Genomic DNA, 19921 nt, shown 5'->3' on the forward strand with positions numbered 1-19921 from the left:
GACCTAGCTGCCTACACACACACACACACACACACACGCACGCACACGTATGTATATGCATAAATATGTATATATACATACATATCTTATAATGTTTCATTCATTTTGCACTCAGAGTCTTTCACTTCTATCTGGATGTGCATAGCGTATTTCATCATTGGTCCTCTGGAGTCATGGCTGATCATTACATTAATGAGAGTGCTTAAGTCTTTCAAATCTGTATGTTTTTATACATGGATAATGGCCACTTGTGTTCTATCCTTTGTGACCACATAACTTAGAAGGGAAAAATGGAGAAAAAGTGTCTTGTCTGCTACATTTATAGATCATCATTATAAATGATGCTCGTAACAATAATCCTGACCCAAGGAAAGATAGTAAATTGTATTCAGGACCTTGGACAAGTCACTGCCCCTCTCTGATATTCCACTCTTTCATTTGTACAGTGGGAATAATCAGATTTACACTGATAAGCTCTCAGGGTTATTGTGAAGAAAGAACATTGCAGACAAAACACTAATCTATTTATTTAGGATGGCAAAGAATTGAATAGTCCATTTTCAAGAGGCTAGAATTCAACATTCAGGCACTTAAAAGGTTAACCTTTTGCTGTTTGGAAAACTGAGCTCTCTTCACTTGTGTGTGAATTGGATTTAATTGAGGACGTTGCCTGGCACAAAGTTGTCAGCCTCACTGTCTCTTCCTGAATAATTGAAGTCTAGTGGCAAGGCAAAAGTCGAGATGACTGGTGGTGACCTGGGATGCTGTAGATGACCTTGGTGTCTTTGATGCCTGACCAAGATCTAAGTGCCGCACAGTGCCTGCTTCAGCCACCTTCATAGCTTTTGGAACAAATTGTTCTCATCCACCTATTCTGCCAGGGAAAGTCTTCACATGCTTGGGGTAGACATTTCCCTGACTCACCGACAAATTTGAGCCCTGTCAGTGATCCTTAACAAGGTTTAGCACATCTGGCAAGATGGTTTACTGGGTGTGGTTAGTGTGCATGCTACACCTTCTTGGAGCCACAAGTGAGAGTTGGGTGAACAGGTGGACACCAAAGGTGGATGAGCAGCCCTGAAAAGTGTTTGGCAAGCCCTCACATCAGAGATCCTCGTCCTCCTGAAGACCCTAGACATCCCTTGATACATGTCAGATTCTAAAAAGTAGGTGGACACACCTGTCTGGCACAGGGGAGGTAGGATAACATTCCAGGTAGGAAGAATAATACAAATAAGAACTTAGAGCTGAGAACAGAAAAATGGCAGGTAAACTGGTAAACATTTTGTTTGGCAGGCTCAGAGAATGTGATCTTGGGTGCAGCAAGACATGAGGACAATTATATAAGTTGGGTGCAACTGAAGGAGAGTATTGAACTCAAAATCAGGAGTTTCTGGAGTTACTGTAGCCTCATGAGAAGTGGAGTGTAAGAATTACTTGGATTTTACTCATAGGGAAAGTGCGGCTCAAAGAGAGGAATTGATTAGCTCCAGTTCACAGCTGTAGAGCCCAGATTTTCTGATATCAAATACACTTGCTTTTCCTACTGGACCATGGTGTTTTTCAAGCACAGATAGATAAATATGATGTGTACATAGTATATAGTAACACATACACAGAAAGATACATGTGTGTAATTGTGCAAAAATAATTGAAATTGGAAATTTTTGAGGTTGATACTGGACTTTATGGATTGATAGATACCTTGATCTGTGTTCCTTGGAAGTCAAATTTTGGGGATTTAGCAAAGGTAGTCACAGACTAGGTTCCCCCACCCTTCTATATCACCTTTCTCTTGTCAAATGAAGGTTTTGGAGTAAACCACATGGGAAAGGTTTGGTCACTTCCAAAAGAAATGTTTTAAAGAGTTGAATAGGTACTCATAATCTCAAGTGTCTCTGAACATTTTGGTCACCATGTGGGATAGACATAAAACAGATCAAACTTGGACTCTTACAGACATATTTGAGTTATAGTCTTTGCCATCCATAACACTGTAAAATCCATTTTTCATTTTTGTCTCAACATTAGTGTCACCACACAGCAGATTTTGTTTCTGGCAAATTTAGACTGTAAGTCTAAATTCATTACAGCTGGAGCTCTCTGAAAGTGGATGCATTAGGGGATAGGGAGCTCCTGTCCCTGGAGATTTTCAATAAAGCCCGGATAACCATCTGTAGGCTATGTTGTTCAGGTATGGGTTAGGCTTCAGATATACTTTCTAGCTCTTAAATTTGATGCTTGTTTGAGATCACGGTTATCAGAATGACAGCTGAGGAAGTCTCTGGATATTAGATGTAGGATACAAAGGAATAAGAGAGGCCCATGGAAAAGCAACCTGATAAGGAGATTGCTATAGTTCAGGCCTTAGACAGAATTTGGATGGGGGCCATATTGTGGGAGGAAAAAGGAAAGAATGTGACAATTATGGAAGAACAGGCAACACTTTCTTATAGGCTAAATGTGGGAGGCAACTTAAACAGGGTGGCAAAAAAAAGTCTGGGGAACCGAGATGACTGTGATGTCATTAATTATGTTGGTAAAGTTGGCAAGGTTTTGAAGGATGATGTTGTTGTTGTTCAGAAAGATACTAGAGTGGTTTCTCATTCCTTCTCCAGCTCATTTTACAGATGAGGAAACTGAGGCAGACAGGGTTAAGTGACTTGCCCAGGGTCACACAGCTAGTAAGTGCCTGAGGCCAGATTTGAACTCAAGAAGATGAATCTTCCTAACTCCAAGCCCAGTCCTCTATCCACTGCGACACCTACCTGCCCTTTGGAGGATGAAGTGGATGATAAATTTTAGAAATGTTTGCCTTGAATCAGTTTTAGGGTTTTAGGGACCATTCCATGAGTCATTCATAGGCCCCAAGAGATACTGAATTAGATGAAAGGCACTGGAAACAGATTTGAGAGTTATATGGGTGGTAATGGAATCCATAAGAATAGAGCCCAAGAGAATGTGTGTAGGAGAAGAGCAGAAGACCTAGGAGGAGCTTTGTCAGCAGCCACATTTGGCAGAAAAGGATGAAGTCAAGGATTTAGCCAAGGAGAAAGAAAACAAGTTGTCAGAGTAGAGTCCAAAGAATCCAGGTTTTTATTAATCACCTACTGTATGCCAGGCACTTTACAAACATTATCACATTTGATCTGCACAACAACCCTGTGAGATAGGTGCTACTGTTATCCCCATTTTATAGTTGAGGAAATTGAACCAGGCAGAGACTAAGTGACTTGACCAGGATCACACAGCTAGTAAGTGTCAGAGGCCAACTCTGACCACGGGTCTTTCTTAATCCAGGCCTAGAGTTCTATCTACTGCTCCACCTCACTGCCTATAGAGAAATGAATATGGAAGCCACAATGCAAAGGATCAAGGAGGGAGCCATTGGGGACAATGGAAAACAAAATCAAATGTATTGAAAGCACTTTATCTGTTTTATTCTATTTTGCAGGTCCAGGTGAACACTTGAAAATGTCTGAGATTCAAGTGCCATGCTTTTCTAAAAATTTATCCTAAATGTAATATAAACTCTATTCATTTATTTTACATCTCCACTCTATATTCAAAACTTCTACTGGGCCACGGGGTTGTGGGCTGGGCTGATTTATCTCAGTAAAAAACAAATAGATGTTTCCTTTTGTTTGTTCTAGCTTTGATGACACCTAGATGAGGACAGTACTTTGCTTTAATACCCATTCACAATAAATTGTGATTGATATTCTCAAGGACATAAAAATGAAAATCATCTGAGCATTCCCAATGAAAGTCTGAAGTTAAAAATAGGTTGCAATATAGAATTAGGCACTTGGATTTTATAGGGTTCAGTTACGCCAAGGCCCACTGATAAAGAAAGAAGAAAAGGATGTATTTATTTGTATTTATTCTCTTTATAGTTGTCCTGTCTCATATATGGCTTTTGTCTCCCCCAGTAGAAAGTAAGCTTCTTGCAAGAAGGGATAGTTTTTTTTCAATTTATTTAGAACACGAATTCCATTGTAGGTGACAAATACTTGCCATTTGGTTGATCTCAGACTTGGTAATATGTGTGTGCTTTTAATATGATAAATTATCATGCTACCAGTTACTTTTCTAGCTACTCATTAGATTGTATCCTACTGAATAGGGGACCAGGCAGAGGACAGGAGACTTGGCCCAGTCCTGACTGTAAAATGGAGTAATTCTTTTTGGGCCCTTCACCTAATCTCTATTTAAGTTTTCCATTTGGGAAAATGGAATTATTGCCAAATGCCCCTCCCTATCTGCAAGGGACAAATAAAATGAAATTTAATAGGGAGAATTGTTAGGTCCTGCACTTTAGTGAAAAAAAATGTCAAATGTACAAGTACAGGATGAGGTAGGTGTGGTTAGAGGGCAGTTCATGTGAAGGAAACTTAGAGGTTTTGGTTGATTGCAAGTTCAACATGAATCAAAGCTGGGATGTAGCCACCAAAAAATTTAAAGCAACACTAGGCTATATTGACAGACATAGAGTGTATAGAACAAGGGAGGGGACCACATTGGTGCATCGTGTTCTTTTCTGGGCAGTGCATTTTAGGAGGGAACTTAAAAAATTGAAGAATGTCTAGAGGAAAGTGATTAAGATGGTGAGGGGACTTGAAGATCGTTTGAAGGAAATGGAGATATTTACCATGGATGACAGGAGATCAAGTTAGCAAAAGGAATGGGGAGAATGAAACTCAGCTGGAGGTATGCACTGCAGAGGCATAAGAAGCATGCCAGCTCTACCTTGAACCTGGGTTAGAGGGAAGGAGTATCTAGGTGGAATCATTGTTGGAGAACAGCGCTTGTGTACAGACATCAGACCAATTGAGCTTTGCTGCCATTTCTCAGGAAGGGAGTGGGAAATTAGGAGGTTAAATGGCCATAAAAAAGGCTATAAAAGCCATGCCATGGTTTGGTGACGGTGGTTTAGCGCTCTGTTTTGCTGTGTGTGGCAAGTTTCACAGAATCATAGATTTAGAGTTACAACTCAGGTCATCTAGCTTGACCCTCTCACTTTACAGGTGAAGAAAATGAAGGTTCAGAGAAGTTGTGACTTGCCTAAGGTCACACAGGCTGTATATGGTAGAACCTGGATTTTAACATATGTCCTGATTCCAAATCCAGCATGCTTTCCACTACTCCACATAAGAGCTCCTATAGTACATGTATGTGTGTCTGTACTACTCTGGGGCTTGGACACAGATACATCAAGCAGGAATATAAGTGATGATGATGATGGGTATCAGAGATTCAGCCTAGTGCTGCATATCTGATCCTCATTGGCTAAGCTCTCAGTCCTTAATAGAAGGATGTCCAGCAGTGAACATGAGGATGAGACTATTAGGGAAGACCTTTTTTTCTCCAGACTTGTGATTTTGTCAATATAGGGAACTCTCAGCATGGAAACTATTTTAGCCGATGCAGATTAGCAGTTAATCTCTAACTTACAGTTTTAGAGAAAAGGTTCCACCAGGGACCCCTCTGGCAGTCTGATGAAGTCAATGGACCCCTTCTTAGAAGAATTGTTTTAAATGCACAAAATAAAATACATAGGATTGCAAAGGAAGCCGTTTATATTGAAATATAGTTATCAAAATATATATTTTTAAAAAGAACAAGTTCAAAGATTAAAGGCTAAGAACTCCTACTGTAGAGAGTTGCCTAGGGGCACTGAGAGGTTAAGTGATTTGTTTATTTGTCCCATAGCTAGTATGAGACAGAGAAAGAACTTCAACCTAGGTCTTCTTGGTTCCAAGGTTGGCTCTCTATCCACTCTGCATGAGAGCTATTTTTAAAAAGTTGAAAAGCTGTAACGTGGAAGAGAGATTAGAATGGGGGAAATCAGTGTCAATGAATGGAATTTAGATGGAAGGTGATGGTTCAATATAGCGAATTTCAACTGATGACTGAGAGCTGCTTGTGGATGGACTAGGGGAGATTGTCATTCTGGAAGCTTGTATAATATCAGAAAGTACTATGTGAATAGAAGCAAAGGCTCAGTGACTGCTTGTCATGTAGATGATGTAGAAGAGATTTTTGCACTATGCGGGAGTTTAGAATAGATAACCTCTAAGATATCTTCTAACTTTAGGTTCTATGAAAATAAGATTGTAACAAAAAACCAGAGTTCTTTGATGTGTGTTAGAAGCATCTAAGCTTTGTGATTTTCCTACTGGATTCTCCCCCTTCCAGTTCCACAGAACATAGCCATATAGATTGTATATCCGCAGAAGGAAGAAAACTTTCCTACTGTTTTCCCTACTTTTCCATTTGAACTGTGGCTTATGGGTAGAAATTTATAGATTTGCAATTAGACATCTTGAATTGAATTTCCGGTAGACATTTTAAACTCAACATGTCCAAAACAGAATTCATCATCTTTCCCCCTTAACCCTTCCTCTCCCAAACTTCTTGTTACTGTCCAGGGTAACACCAGTCCCTCAGGCTTGCAACCAGGTATCATCCTGGACTCCTCACTCTCTCTCACCCCTATATCCAATCTGTCATCAAGGCCTGTCAATTCCACCCTTGCAACATCTCTCAAATATGCGTCCTTCTCTCCTTTGACAGTCACCTCTCTGGTACAGGACCTTATCACCTCATGCCTAGATTATTGCAATAGCCTGATGGTGGGTCTGCCTGCTTCAAGTCTCTTTCCACTCCAATCCATTCTCTATTCAGTCACTAACATGATTTCCCTAAAGCAAAGGTCTGACTGTGTCACCACCCACCAACCCTTTATTCAAGAAACTTAAAAGGCTCCCTATCACCTCCAGAATCAAGGACAAAATGCTGTGTTTGGCATTCAGAGCCCTTTACAACCTATGCCCCTCCTACCTTTCTAGTCTTCTTAGACTTTACTTTCTACCATTTACTCTTCTATAAAGTGACACTGGCCTCCTGACTGTTCCAAACAAACAAGATTCTGCATCTCTATCTCCCAGCAATTTCTCTGGCTGGCCCCTATCCCTGGAACCTGTTGACTTCCCTGGTTTCTTTCAAGTTCCATGTAAAACTTTTAGTTTTACAGGAAGCCTTCTTTAATCTTAATTCTAATGTCTTTCCTTTGTCAACTATTTCCTATTTATCCTGGTTTGCTTTGGATTTATGTTTGTATGCTGCTATCCTTATTAGATTGTAAGCCCCTTGAGGGCAGGGACTGTCTTTTTGTCTCTTTAGCACTGGGCCCAGCACATAGTAGGATTAATAGATAAATCAATGTTTATTGACTGATTGAGAGTAACAATAGCAAACACTTATGTGGCACTTTAAGGTTTGCAAAGTGCTTTACAGACCTCCTCTTGGTTTATCCTCACAGCAGCCCTGAAGGTAGATGCTACCGTTATTCCCATTTTCCAGCGGGAAGGAAACTTGAGAGTGAGAGAAATCAAGTGATTTGCCCAGGGTCACACAGCTAATAAGTGACTCAGGCAGCATTTGAACCTGGGTCTTCCTGATTCCATATCCAGTGCTCTGGCCACCATATCGCCTCCTTCCCAAATTGATTAACCAATTCATCAAGATGCTGAGCGTACCACTACCAAACACAGCTGGAAAGCGAGGCAGGGAGGGACAGCAGCTCTACGTCTCTTATTTAGATTAAGTACCAGTATAAGATGGTGTTATTTAATGTACTTCCTCAAACATGGCTGGTTCAGTAGAGATTCTTTGTTAAGCTAAGCAAGTGGATTAGTAGATGAGACCCTAAAATCGACTGTTCTCTCTACTGAGACTGCTAATAAAAGGTGACAGATGGGGTGATAGGTCTTTTTAATGTCGAGGACATCTGGCCCCAAAGATGAGAACCCAAGATGATGAATGTGTCACTTACAGCCCATGATCAATTAGGACTTGTCATCATTACTGCCTTGCTTCCTTTCTGGTTGACCAGCCTGAGAAAATGTAGACTATATTTCATAGAATTATGAGAGGCTAGAATTGAAGGGGACCTTTCAGATCACCTAGGCCAACCCCTTCCCTTTTGAGATGGGGATACCATGGTCTAGAACCCAAATCTTCTGTTCCCCTAGCCAGTCACTTCAGGTGGGGACAGCATGGTATGGTAAAAGGAAAACCAGACGTGGATTCAGTTCCCATCTCTGACACAAAAGCCATAAGATCTCGCGCAAGTTGGTTTTACCTGAGACTCTCTTTATCTGTAAAATTGGAATAACATTACTTTCATTACCTTGCAAAGCGCCTTTGAGGATCAAATGAGATGATAGTCTGAAATGCTTTGTACACCATAAAATGCCTTATATGTGTAAGCCAGTGCTATTTAGTATTGTTGTTCAGTCCTTTGTTGAGCTTTAGGGGTGTTGGGACCCCAAGATAGTGACAAGCTGGGTCCTGCCCAAGTAAATTTGACCCAAGCCTTCTATCAGTCAAAGAAAAACAAAGTTTATTAAAAATCCACCATATTGGCCAGACTCTTAAGAAATCTTAGCATTGGCTAGACTTTTAAGGAATCTGAGTATTTGTTTTCCTAATGCCAGTGGGCCAGATTGAATCTGAGCTAGACTGAATCTGAGCACCTTCATGGAGGCAAGATGGGTTTTATATACAGAAAGACTGTGGGAGGGATCTAGGGTGGTCAAGAAGTCTGGGGTGACTGGAGGGGGTGGGTCTAGGGAGGGTCTTGATTCGGAGTGACCAGTAGTGGGAAGTAGCTGCAGGCTACCTGGAGATAACAGACAATGGAGGGCTAGGCTAGGTTAAGGGTAACAGAGATTTGGGCATAGCAATAACGGAAGGCTTATGGCCTCGGGGGAATGCCAGATCAAGTGGGAAGATTCAAGGAGAATTCACGGGGGTTCCCAGAGCCTATACCCCATCATTTTCAATTGTGTCTGACTCTTCATGAGCCCATTTGAGGTTTTCTTGATGGAGATAATGGAATCATTTGCCATTTCCTTCTCCAGCTCATTTTACAGATGAGGAAACTGAGGCCAACAGGGTTAAGTGATTTGCACAGGGTCACACAGATACTGTAAGTATCTGAGGAAGATATGAACTCAGGTCTTCCTGATTCCAGGCCTAGCACTATCCCCTGTGCCACCTAGCTGCCCGAAATATTATTTAGTCCAGGTTTAGAAATTAGATGATTTGTATTCCAGATCTATTTCCCACCCCTCCCCCTGCTAAATAGCTATGTGGCCTTAGGCAAGCTAAACACTGTGAGCCTTAGTTTTCTCTTCTGAAAAAAAAAGGGGGGGTGGAGTGGGGGCAGGGTGTGTGGCGGAGTTGTGAACTCCAGAAGATCCAAATCCAAGGGTGTGCTGGAGTCATCTTGTACATGCTCGAGAGCCAATTTTCATTGTGAGCCTTTACATATCAGAAATCAGGAAATGCTACAAATCAGGGCTTGATTTACTGGTTTTTTGATTGTCTAAGTTTAAGTGAAAGGGAAAATGTTTAATAATGCAGATTTAAGAGAAAATTTTGCAGTAATAATGCAGTTTAAGAGAAAATGTTAATAATGCAGATTTTTTTTTTTGGAGAGCCAGTTGTTAAACATTTACCAACACATCTGTGAGAAAGAATTCTGAGTGTGGAGTCACAGGCCCTGAGTTTGATTCACAGCGCTGCTACTTAACCCACTTGTGTGACTTAGGGTAAGTCTCTTTAACCTCTCTGGGGCTCAGTTTCCTCGTTTGTATAATGAAGGAGCCCAACTCGATGGCCTAAATGGTTCTGTCTAGCTGTAAAGCTATGATCTTATGTGTACTTGTGATCACCCCTCCACAAAATAAGCAATGGGGGTCCCTAATGATAGTTGCACTTTCTTCCCCAGTAGGAATGCCAGGAAACTGAGGAAAGGGAGAAAGTGGAAGAAAGGGCCTATGGCGATAGTTTGAGGATATGCCAGACAAGATCTTGAGATCACCTGGATTAGGTATTCTCTAAGGCCTCTTATATTTCTAAGATTTTGTTAGTCTCATACTTAAATTTTGTAAACTTGTGGCCTTAAATGAGAGGAAAGGCAGCCAAGGTAGAAGACGCTGGTAGTGGGCTCAGGAGCTCCGGAGCTCCAGTTCAGGTCCTGGGTCTTGCAGTTACAAGCCTCATGGTCCTGGGCTGATCATTTAGCCACTTTGAGAACAATTTCCTCATGTGTAAAATGGGGATACTAGCTTGTAAATATTACCTGGGAATTCATCTCTCCCCAGCTTCCATAAAATGGAGAAAACACTATTTGTACTATTAGCTTTCTCATAGGATGATTGCAGAGAAAATACTTTTTAAGCCTTACGATGGTATGTGAATGTGAGTTGTCATTATTAATACATGTGAATACTCTAGAAGAGACATCAATTAATTTTTGCTTTAATTGGTGAATATATGAGTTCTCTCACATCCTCCTCCAGGCTCCATATCTGTGGCATTAATACTATTCAAGAAATTGGAGGTGCACAGATGGTGGTGGTGGTGGGTGTTAGGTGGGAATTCATCAGTGGAGAAAGTGATTAATAAAAGTAAGGGCCTTTTCTGAAATTTTGATTGGGTTCCCAAATTAATACAGATTCACAAAAAAGTAAACTTCATTGAAATTAATAATACCATTGTCTTCTGCTAAATATGTTGCTAGGGACCCATAAATATCACTCACTTGAATTTTCCATTTTCAAGTAAACAATTCAATCCTTGCTTCTGGCATTGAAGGGTGAGAGTGTGCAAATGGTGAAAATATCACTTGATTCAAGTGCAGGCAGTAGGAGTTGTCCTAGGTCATGTTTTTTGTCAATACAAGAAAGACAATATCTGGTCTGATCAAACAAGGGAGCAATGGGGTGACTGTTACTTTACACAGCAAGAAAACGCACCCCCCAAAAATTAAAGACAAAAAAATGCTTTGGACATTTTGCTCATAGGTAACTAGAACCAGTATAGTAAATTGCTCATTTTTGATGATGGAACATATTTTTGGGGGGAGGAGGAAAGAGGTGTATAGTGGGTACTAAACTTAAGGCCATTTTCTTCAGTTGGCATCTCACTGAAATTTTCCTCCAATGCCTTATCCTGGCCTGGAGGTGATCTTGGGTTCATTGGTCATGTTTTAAATGCATTAAATAAAATATAGAGTGTTACAGAGGAAGCCAGTTATACTGGAATAGTTATCAAAATATATAAAAAAAAGACTGGCCTAGGGACAGACTGTGAAGCAGTGTGTTACAATGGAGAAAGAGCCCTGGTTCTGGAGGCAGAGGACTTGGGTTCCAACTCTGGCTCTGGTGTTTACTCTCTGTGTGTCCTCGGGCAAGTCCTCTAATATCCTTAGCCATTAGTCTCTTAATTCATAAAATAAGCAAGTTGGAATATATGTTTGCTAAGGATCCTTTTATTTCTAGATTTCTGATCCTATTTATTTTGTGCTCTGAGGATAAAAACCCTGCTGAGTTTGGACTCATCACCAGGAGTTTGTGGCTCAGGTAATGAGTTTTCCTGGTCATATGAAGGTTGCCTATTATAGGATACAATCTGTGTTGATGGAGGGAGTACCCACATTGATGAAATCACAAATCATTCAAACGCTGAAGTATTTAGTTGGCACACAATTCAAGGTGTTTTAAGAACAGCTTGTTGTTTTAAAGGAGAAATAAATAAGAGAAATAAAATAGAGAGGGAAAAGAAAAAAGATAGGCTCTGGAAAGAACTTGCTGAAAAACTGAGATTTTCCATGTTTTGAACCATTCCAAAGTTTCATCTAATAGGACAGTGGTATAACCTGAATAGTTATTAGTTTTACCAAGAGTTTTTGCATTGGGGCAGCTAGGTTGTGCAGTGAGTAGAGCACTGGCCCTGGAGTCATGAGGTTCTGAGTTCAAATCTGGCCTCAGACACTTGGCACACTTACTAGCTGTGTGACCTTGGGCAAGTCACTTAACCCCAGTTGCCCTGCCTTCCCCCCTCAAAAAAAAAAGAGTTTTTGCATTACATTTTCCACAGTGGCTTCTTGCCTATCACTGCTTACTGAAACCTGCTTTCTGAGTGTGCAAAAAGACAAGGAGTCTCTCTGAACTACCACTGTCAGACCCTCTTACACACACAAACAAAACTCTTGATCTTTACAATGCAAAACATAATGAAACTTTTGTTCATTATTTTTTCTTTAACAAGTTCTCATATGCTCAGAGACTCCAGACCTGATGTAAATTAGTGAATAAAATTCAAATGATTTGATAAGCCCTGCAGGCTTCTTATTAGATTTTCATGATATTTGTGTTTTGGCAGTGGAGAAACTGGGAGAGTCATTGCTAGTCAAGAACATTTGGATGTTTGCCTTCTTCTAGCCTAATGATTCAGAGAGAAATAAAAGAGCTGGCCCTCTGTTTGTTCGGCAAGTATTTACTGTAAACCTCCAATGTGTATATACACAGTAGAGAGACAGTAAATAGAGAAGTCGCCTCCAAGCCAGGAAGACCTTGAGTCAAGTCCTCAAGAAAAGTCCTCTGTTACATACTCAGCTGAGTTAACCAATCAGAGCTAGACAACTCTCCAAGCCTGTGCATTGTAGGGAAGGTCCTGGGAGTTGCCTCATCTGAGCCCCTCACCCCAGTGAAACCACAGATTCAGGTCCTATTCCCTATCCTGCTAAGTGTGGCACATGCGAGTATCTAATTACAACGGCTAGCATTTATATAGCACGATAAATTTTACAGAGCACTTTACACATGTTATCTGATTTTGACCTCACAACTAGACTAATGAGGCAGGTAATGCTCATATTACGCCCATTTTACAGATCAGGAAACTGAGGCTGAGAGAGGTTAAGTGACTTGCCCAAGGTCCCCCAGCTTTAGTAAGTATCTGAGGTAGAATTTGAACTCAAGTCTCTTTGCTTCCAAGTCCAACAAACCACCTTGCTGGTTCTATACTTGCTGCACAATAAGAGTAACAAAGAAATATAAGAGACAATCCCTGGCTTTAAGGAATTTCTAATTCAATTGGGGAAACAAGAGATACACCTAAAATAGTGAAGTAACTAGCTAGAAGGGGGCAAGGAATGGCAAAGACTAGCTTAGTCAAAATGTAAAGCAGGCAATATTTGGTGTTAGCCATCCCATCCTTTCCTCTTTCTGGCCTCTGTTTCTCTCTCCTGAGCCAGTATACCTAGGACCCTAATGCTAGCTCCTGTCTATCCAGGGCCTTGTCCTGTGACATCATAGGAAATAACAGCCATAGCTTTACTATTGGAAGGGACCCCTGAGGTCATTAAGTCATATTCTTTTATTTTACAGATGAGAAAACTGAGTCCCAGCGATGTGACAGCCCCATGGTATCACCGTGAGAACTACGACGGACCCAGGGCCTCCAGAAGGCTGGGCTTGAAGGAAGCCAACAACTCTAAGAAGCACAGGCCGATAGGAAGAGCCTTCCAGGCAATGGGGACAGTCAGTGCAAAGTCATGGAGACATGGAGAAGTCATGTGTAAGAAATAGCAAGGTCATCAGTGTCAGAGCTGGGTCCTCTGACTCCAGATTAATACCCTTTCCATTGGACCATGTTCTCTCCCAAGCCTGTTCTTCCTTAGCAATGTCCCATGTTCTGGAGCTCCCCTTTCTCTCCCAATCAAGAGTTACCTGTTTTTTGTTCAATTATCTTAGAGTCCTACTGAGTAAATGGGCTAGCTTAATTTGAATAAAGTATCCCAGTAAAGAGGTAGTGTGACATAGAGGATATGGTGCCAGATCTGAAATCAACTACATGTCCGTTCAAATACTATCTCTGCCACTTACCAGGACAAGTCACACTTAACCACTATGTGAGTCAGGGAAATCCTTAGAATTTATCTACTAAATTATAGGGGGATTGCAATTTGCATTGGTGGAAGGAGATCCAATACCAAGAGTTCCCTACATTGATAAAATCATAGATACTTAATGTTTCAAACACAGCTTTGGCATTCATCAATCTTTTCAGATTAATGTATTACCCTATCCAGATAAACTATTTGCATTTTCACAGGAGCCCTCCAAGCTATAACTAAAGATTCATCAAAGGTAGGAACTGTAGATACTGAGGAAGACAGAGGAGAGATGGAGAAGACATTTTGGGGTAATGGGGCATTTATTCTTTCAGGAAGACTGGATTTATAGTCAGAGGTACTGAGTTTAAGTCTTGATTCTTCCACCTATTATTTGTGTAACCTTGGGCTTAGTCTTTCTGGGTCTCAGTTTTCTCAATTATAAAATGAAGCACTAAGATCAGGGGTTCTTAGCCTGGGGTTTGTGAACTTGTTATTAAGACTATTTTAATAACTGTATTTCAAAATAATTATCTTCCTTTGTAGTCCTATGTATTTTCAAAAAAATATATTTTGAGGAAGGGTCCACAGGCTTCACCAGACTGCCAGCCATGACACAAAAAAGGTTAAGAATCACTGGACTAGATATGGTCTGTAAGGAGCCTTCCGGTCCTAAATCTATGATTCTATGAAAACTATACACACTCACACATACATACATATAATACACATATGTACATACATATATACATATGTGGAAGATGCCAGGGAATAGATATGGTCATATAAAGTTTTGAGTTCATCTCCAAGAAATGTCCTGCTCACTCCTACCTCCATACTGATGCTCACAATGGAATGCCATTCCCACGCCTCTCCACCTATCCAAATTCTACCCTCTTTTAAAGGCTCAACTAAAGTCCTAATTCTTCCATTAGAGTCCTCTCCTGAATTGCTATAGCACTTCTAATATACCCTGCAACCTCACATCTAATAATCTATTTTCTGTTGGTTGCTCAGATATGTTAGTAGTTCTTCTTTTCCCCATTAGATTCTATGTTCTATGAGAGCAAAGAGCCCATGCTGCCTTCTGTGTCTCCCTATAGCTCTAAGCTATTTCCCAAATGTGCCCCACAATTTGGTGCATCTGTGCCTTTGCCCATGCTGTTCTTTCCTTAGTAGAATTACCTCGCCTGTCCTGCATCACCACCTGTCAAATATTGGCCATCCTTCAATGCCCAATTTAACTGCCATTTTTTCATAAAGCCTTCTCTGATGCCCTGAGACAGAAACAATCAGTCCCTCTTCTGAACTCTTACAGCACTTTGCATAGACTGCTGTGGACTGATTACAGTGGACTTTCTTTGGAGCCACTTGTTTCTCAGAAAATTTGTTCTTTATCTTCCTCATTTTGCCTTCTTCCAATTAACCCAAGGAAAAAGCTGCTCATGGTAAAGAGAACATTCTAGGAACAGAAAGAAAAAGAAGAGAAAAAAAGAGAAGGGAAGAAAGGAAAGAGAAGGGAAGGGAAGGGAAGAGAAGAATTAATCTTCTTGTTCTGTTTTCTCTTTTTTTCTCTTCTCTTTCCCTATGAGAGAAGGTATAAAACATTTACCCTGGGAAAGTATAAACTCCACTTTTTCTTTTTTTCCTCAGTTAGAAACTTCAACCACATAATTTTCCACTGACTAAGAGGAAAGAGACGTTCCATTTCTCAAACACCTTTTTAGTTACTAGTTAGTTGGTGTTTGAAATTTGCATACAATGGTTCCCTTATCAATCAGTGCACTTTGCAGCAAGTTTTACAGTAGGAGAGATGCTTAAAATGGACTCTTTTGAGTTTTGTACTTTTTACCATTGAACATTACATTCCAATTATGAAAGATGTGATTTACAAAGAAAGTAAGGGTGGCTTGACAACCATATAATTAATACAAAAGTAACATGTTTCTAATAAAAACATGAATTCTGGCTAAGTCAAATACTGATTAAATGCAATCCTGTATGATAATAGCTAACACATTAGAGGTTTACAAAGCAGTCAACGTATATTCTCTCATTTAATTCTCACAGTAATCCTGTGAGGTAGGCCTAGAAGCTCTTACTATTCCCATTTTATTATGGATGGGGACAGTGAGGCTCAGAGACCTTAAATAACTTGCTTAAGGTTGCATAGCTAATAAATGTCTGGGCCAGGATTCACAAAATGTAAAGTATCATACTATACTATACCATTCACAAACTAGAAGGTGCTATATACAATGTAAGCTAGCATTGGTATTATACTAAAAATACAATATTGTGTAGTTTCAGTTGTTAAAGCTAATCCCAGGAGAAAGGCTGCTGACTATGTGGAGAAGATAAAATGTTTATGTATCTGCTCGGAGCTGCTGATGTTTTGAAGGTGTTGATTTGTTCCTTGGCTGTTGATATGTTTTGTTGTGGTGGTGAAATTGGCCTCTGGATGTGTTTATGATGGAACATGAAGCAGTCACTAAATGAATGAGTGTAACAACCATATTGCTTGCAGCTGCTGTAGGGGTGTAAGACCAATAAGACCAGCACACAGGAGGGCTGCTAGCATAGGTTCTTTGATCTGCTTTTCTGAAAGAAAGCAGCTTTAAAGGGGTCAACAATCTTACTTTAATCAAACATATATCTACCATTCACTTAGCTCAGGGAAAGAGTCAACACCCTGAACTTCAGAGCAAATACAAACAGAAATTACAAGCAGAAATTACATAAACAGAGCAAATAACACAAATCAATACACAGGGCTTCTAGCTGTCTGACCATAGCAATACATACATAGTTACCAGAGAGAGAATCACCAACATCTGGGTTTTCAAAGCCAGGGGGGCTCCTTCACGGCTACCCAGAGTCTCATCTGGCTAAATCATGCGAACACTTCCCATGAGTGATGCCCAAAGCAAAATGCTAACTCAGAATATATAAATACTTCTTTAGGGTCAGAGGGCATCACAACCCTTGTGACCCAGGCTCATGTGACTTAGGCTTCCATGTGACTTAAGCAGGGCACATGGGCCTATTAGTGGATGGGAAAGATCTTCCCATCAAGCAAAAAAAAATACATTAACAGCACAATGAGGTAGAACCTAAGCTTGTAATTATATTTACTGGGTATATTTGTATTGGGGCAGCTAGGTGGTGATAGATCACTGGGCCAGAAGTCAGGAAGATCTGAGTTTAAATCTGGCCTCAGTCACTTACTACCTATGTGACCCTGAGCAAATCACTTAACTCCTATTTGCCTCAGTTCATCATCTGTAAAATGGGGACACACTGGAGAAGGAAATGGCAAACCACTCCAGTACCTTTGCCAAGAAAAGCCCATGGACAAAATCCTTGGGATCGCTAAGAGTCAGATACGACTAAATGACTGAACATGTTAGATGTTGAATACTGGAGAATGAATGTCAGTCTAAGAACTTTTAGGATACCCTGAGTAAAAATGCAGTGGAATGCCTTGGGTCTGAGAGCTGAGGCTGAATGACCACCCATTAGGTATGTTGTAGATGGGATTCTTATCTAGGTACAGGCTGGAATAGACGGCCTCTGAAGTCCCTTCCAACTCTAAGACTCTGTGAGTTCCTGCCTTCCTCACACTCATGAAGACTGCATCTCTCAACTTCTATCCACTGTTTCTAGTTCTGCTTTCTGGGGTCAAACAGGGAGGAGCAAGTCTGATCTTCTTTCCACTTGATAATTTCTGCTGGCCCTGCCCCCAGCTTTACAAGACCTCTTGTCTTTAGGCTAAACTCAGCTTCCAGTGGCAACTCAAAACCCTTCACACTCCTCCCCATCTTCTTGCAGATCAGTCCATTAGAGCATGTAAAGAAGGCTGGGCATAGGCATAGAGCTCTTCTGTACTGACTCAGGTGGGGTTCCAGTGCCAGGTAGGATCAGGCACTCCCTGCTTGTAAGGCTGATCAGAGAGGTTGCAGGCCCTAGGTCTGTCTCAGTTCTTGTAGAATGACACCAGCATTTCAGGGATTGTGATGACAAGCCCTAGCAGCCACACACACACATAAACACACATAACTGACTGGCACAGTCCTGAATCCTTAGGCATCTCTTTATGGGAAACAGAGGAATGTCAACAGGCTCTGTCTGGATGTGAACATACTTAGGGCCAAATGAGAAAGGCTCACGAATGAATACATGTATGAATCCCTGTCACCAGATGCTATAGTGATTGCTAGTAAAATGTGGGAAAGGGAAAGTTTCCTTCCTGAGCTTCTATTTAAAAAATAACTTTTAAATAATTACTTTGAATAGACTATTCTCCCAGAGAAGTCCCCATAGTTACAGTTATTATTATTATAACATTCTGAACTCTTTCCAGACAACTTCAGTATACGTGAAGATGTGATAGAAATCTAATGTGACAATGAAGGATAGACTGTTTCTTTAAGAGTTCATGTTCCCAGCTCCCCTTTTTTTGGTCTATGTAAAGCTGAGTTGAGTCCTCTAGGGACTCTGCCTTGCCTCTACTATTTTTACTCCTCAGTGGAGGTTTATTCTCAAAAGAAAATTCAAAGAAATAAAATTTAGGCAAGGTAGTAAGATGGGGAACCTGAGGCCTCAAGGCCACATGTAGTCTTCTAGGTCCTTGGGTGCAGCCTTTTGACTGAATCAAAATTTTATAGAACAAATCCTTTTATTAAAAGGATTTGTTCTGTGAAGTCTGGATTCAGTCAAAGGGCCACACTTGAGGACCTACAGGGCCACATGTGGCCTCAAGGCTGCAGGTTTCCGACCCCTGGAATCAAGGCAAAAAAATTAAGGAAAAGCAAGATCTAGGGTAGAAGGTTCACTTTCCCCATATGACCAGTGAGAAGGAAGTTTGCTGAAGCACTATAGTAAATGCTATTTTAAGCCTGCACAGTAAATGACCTAACATGTATATTGAGTCTCATATATAATTAACATATGTATGTTGAATTCCATTTATGGTTAACCCATATATGTTGAGTTCCATATGTAAATGGTGAGTCCCATATAGAATTAACACATATGTGCTGAGTCCCATATAGAATTTGCGCATGAGTGTACCTGACTGTATCAAATGGACACTATGTAGGTGACAAATGCTGATCTCTAAGTGATGCTTGGGAAGGTCAGAGAATACTGTTTGGGAAGATTTTCTTTAAAGAACGCCACATGGCCTCCCTCTGCTCAGAAAGTTCAACATGGAGTTTAACTCACCTACCCCAGTAGTGTGATCCCCTTTTGGACCCGTGTAGGACGTGGGTGTTTCTCCTCTCCTTCGATGCCAGCTGCTCCGGTTTCTTCTTTCTTGAGTAAATGTACATTCATCTTGCTCAAAAGTACACTCCCCTGGTGGGGGCGGAAGCATCTCTGCAAGAAAACAGCAGGATTGGTGACTGCTTCAGCCAATTTCCATAAATATGCATTCAAATGCCTATGGTATGAGATCTATTTATAAGTGCAGCAAAATGATATTTCATGCACATGGTTGGGAAGCTATTACATTTTCTTATCCATTTATACCACTGCCTAGAAAGCAATGTCTTCCTTATATATGCGGTAGAATGCCGTACACTTTCCCGCATACATGCCTGTGTATACTTACATATTCATAATGTATGTGTTTATACACGTAAGCATTCACATGCCTTCATTTCTATTTCAAAGCACAGATGTGACTCGATGATATTTGATTGGTAAGCCACGCTTACCAAACTATAACTTAGCACGATGCCTGGCACATAGTACATGATATAGAAATGTTAATTGTTGTGGTTTTTATTTATAAAGGCCCCTTCAAGATGATGGTAAGATGTAGTAACAAGTTCACACTATAGCTTGAACTCATCCTGGATCAAACATGTGGAATACAGACTGGAGGAGGGTCAGCTAGGGTCTAGAGGGGACAGTAGTACATGAGGAGTTGGAATAGCTTAAGTGTTTCTCATGATCTGCCCCGGGCCATTTTCCATAGTTAGCTGGATTCTATCCCTTACACACTGTCTGGGAATAAGAGATGATAATAAGAACAAGAATGAGAGCTAGCATTTACATAGTGCTTTAATGTTTACAAAGTAATTCATGAATATCATCCAACTTTATTCTCACAGCACCCCTAGGAAACAGGTGCTATTATTATCCGCATTTTACAATTGAGACAGC

General features: G+C 40.6%; 1 protein-coding gene across 1 annotated transcript in view; it reads right to left on the bottom strand.

Moving 5' to 3' along the window:
* MAMDC2 (MAM domain containing 2) overlaps nt 1–19921 on the bottom strand; it is a 223208-nt gene that overhangs the window by 15021 nt on the left and 188266 nt on the right. The window contains exon 11 of the mRNA XM_036737380.1: nt 18977–19129. Within this exon, the coding sequence (XP_036593275.1) occupies nt 18977–19129 (153 nt within the window). The remainder of the gene's footprint in view (nt 1–18976; nt 19130–19921) is intronic.

The sequence above is a fragment of the Trichosurus vulpecula genome, chromosome 9 (genome assembly GCF_011100635.1).
Source record: "Trichosurus vulpecula isolate mTriVul1 chromosome 9, mTriVul1.pri, whole genome shotgun sequence".
Lineage (NCBI taxonomy): Eukaryota > Metazoa > Chordata > Mammalia > Diprotodontia > Phalangeridae > Trichosurus > Trichosurus vulpecula.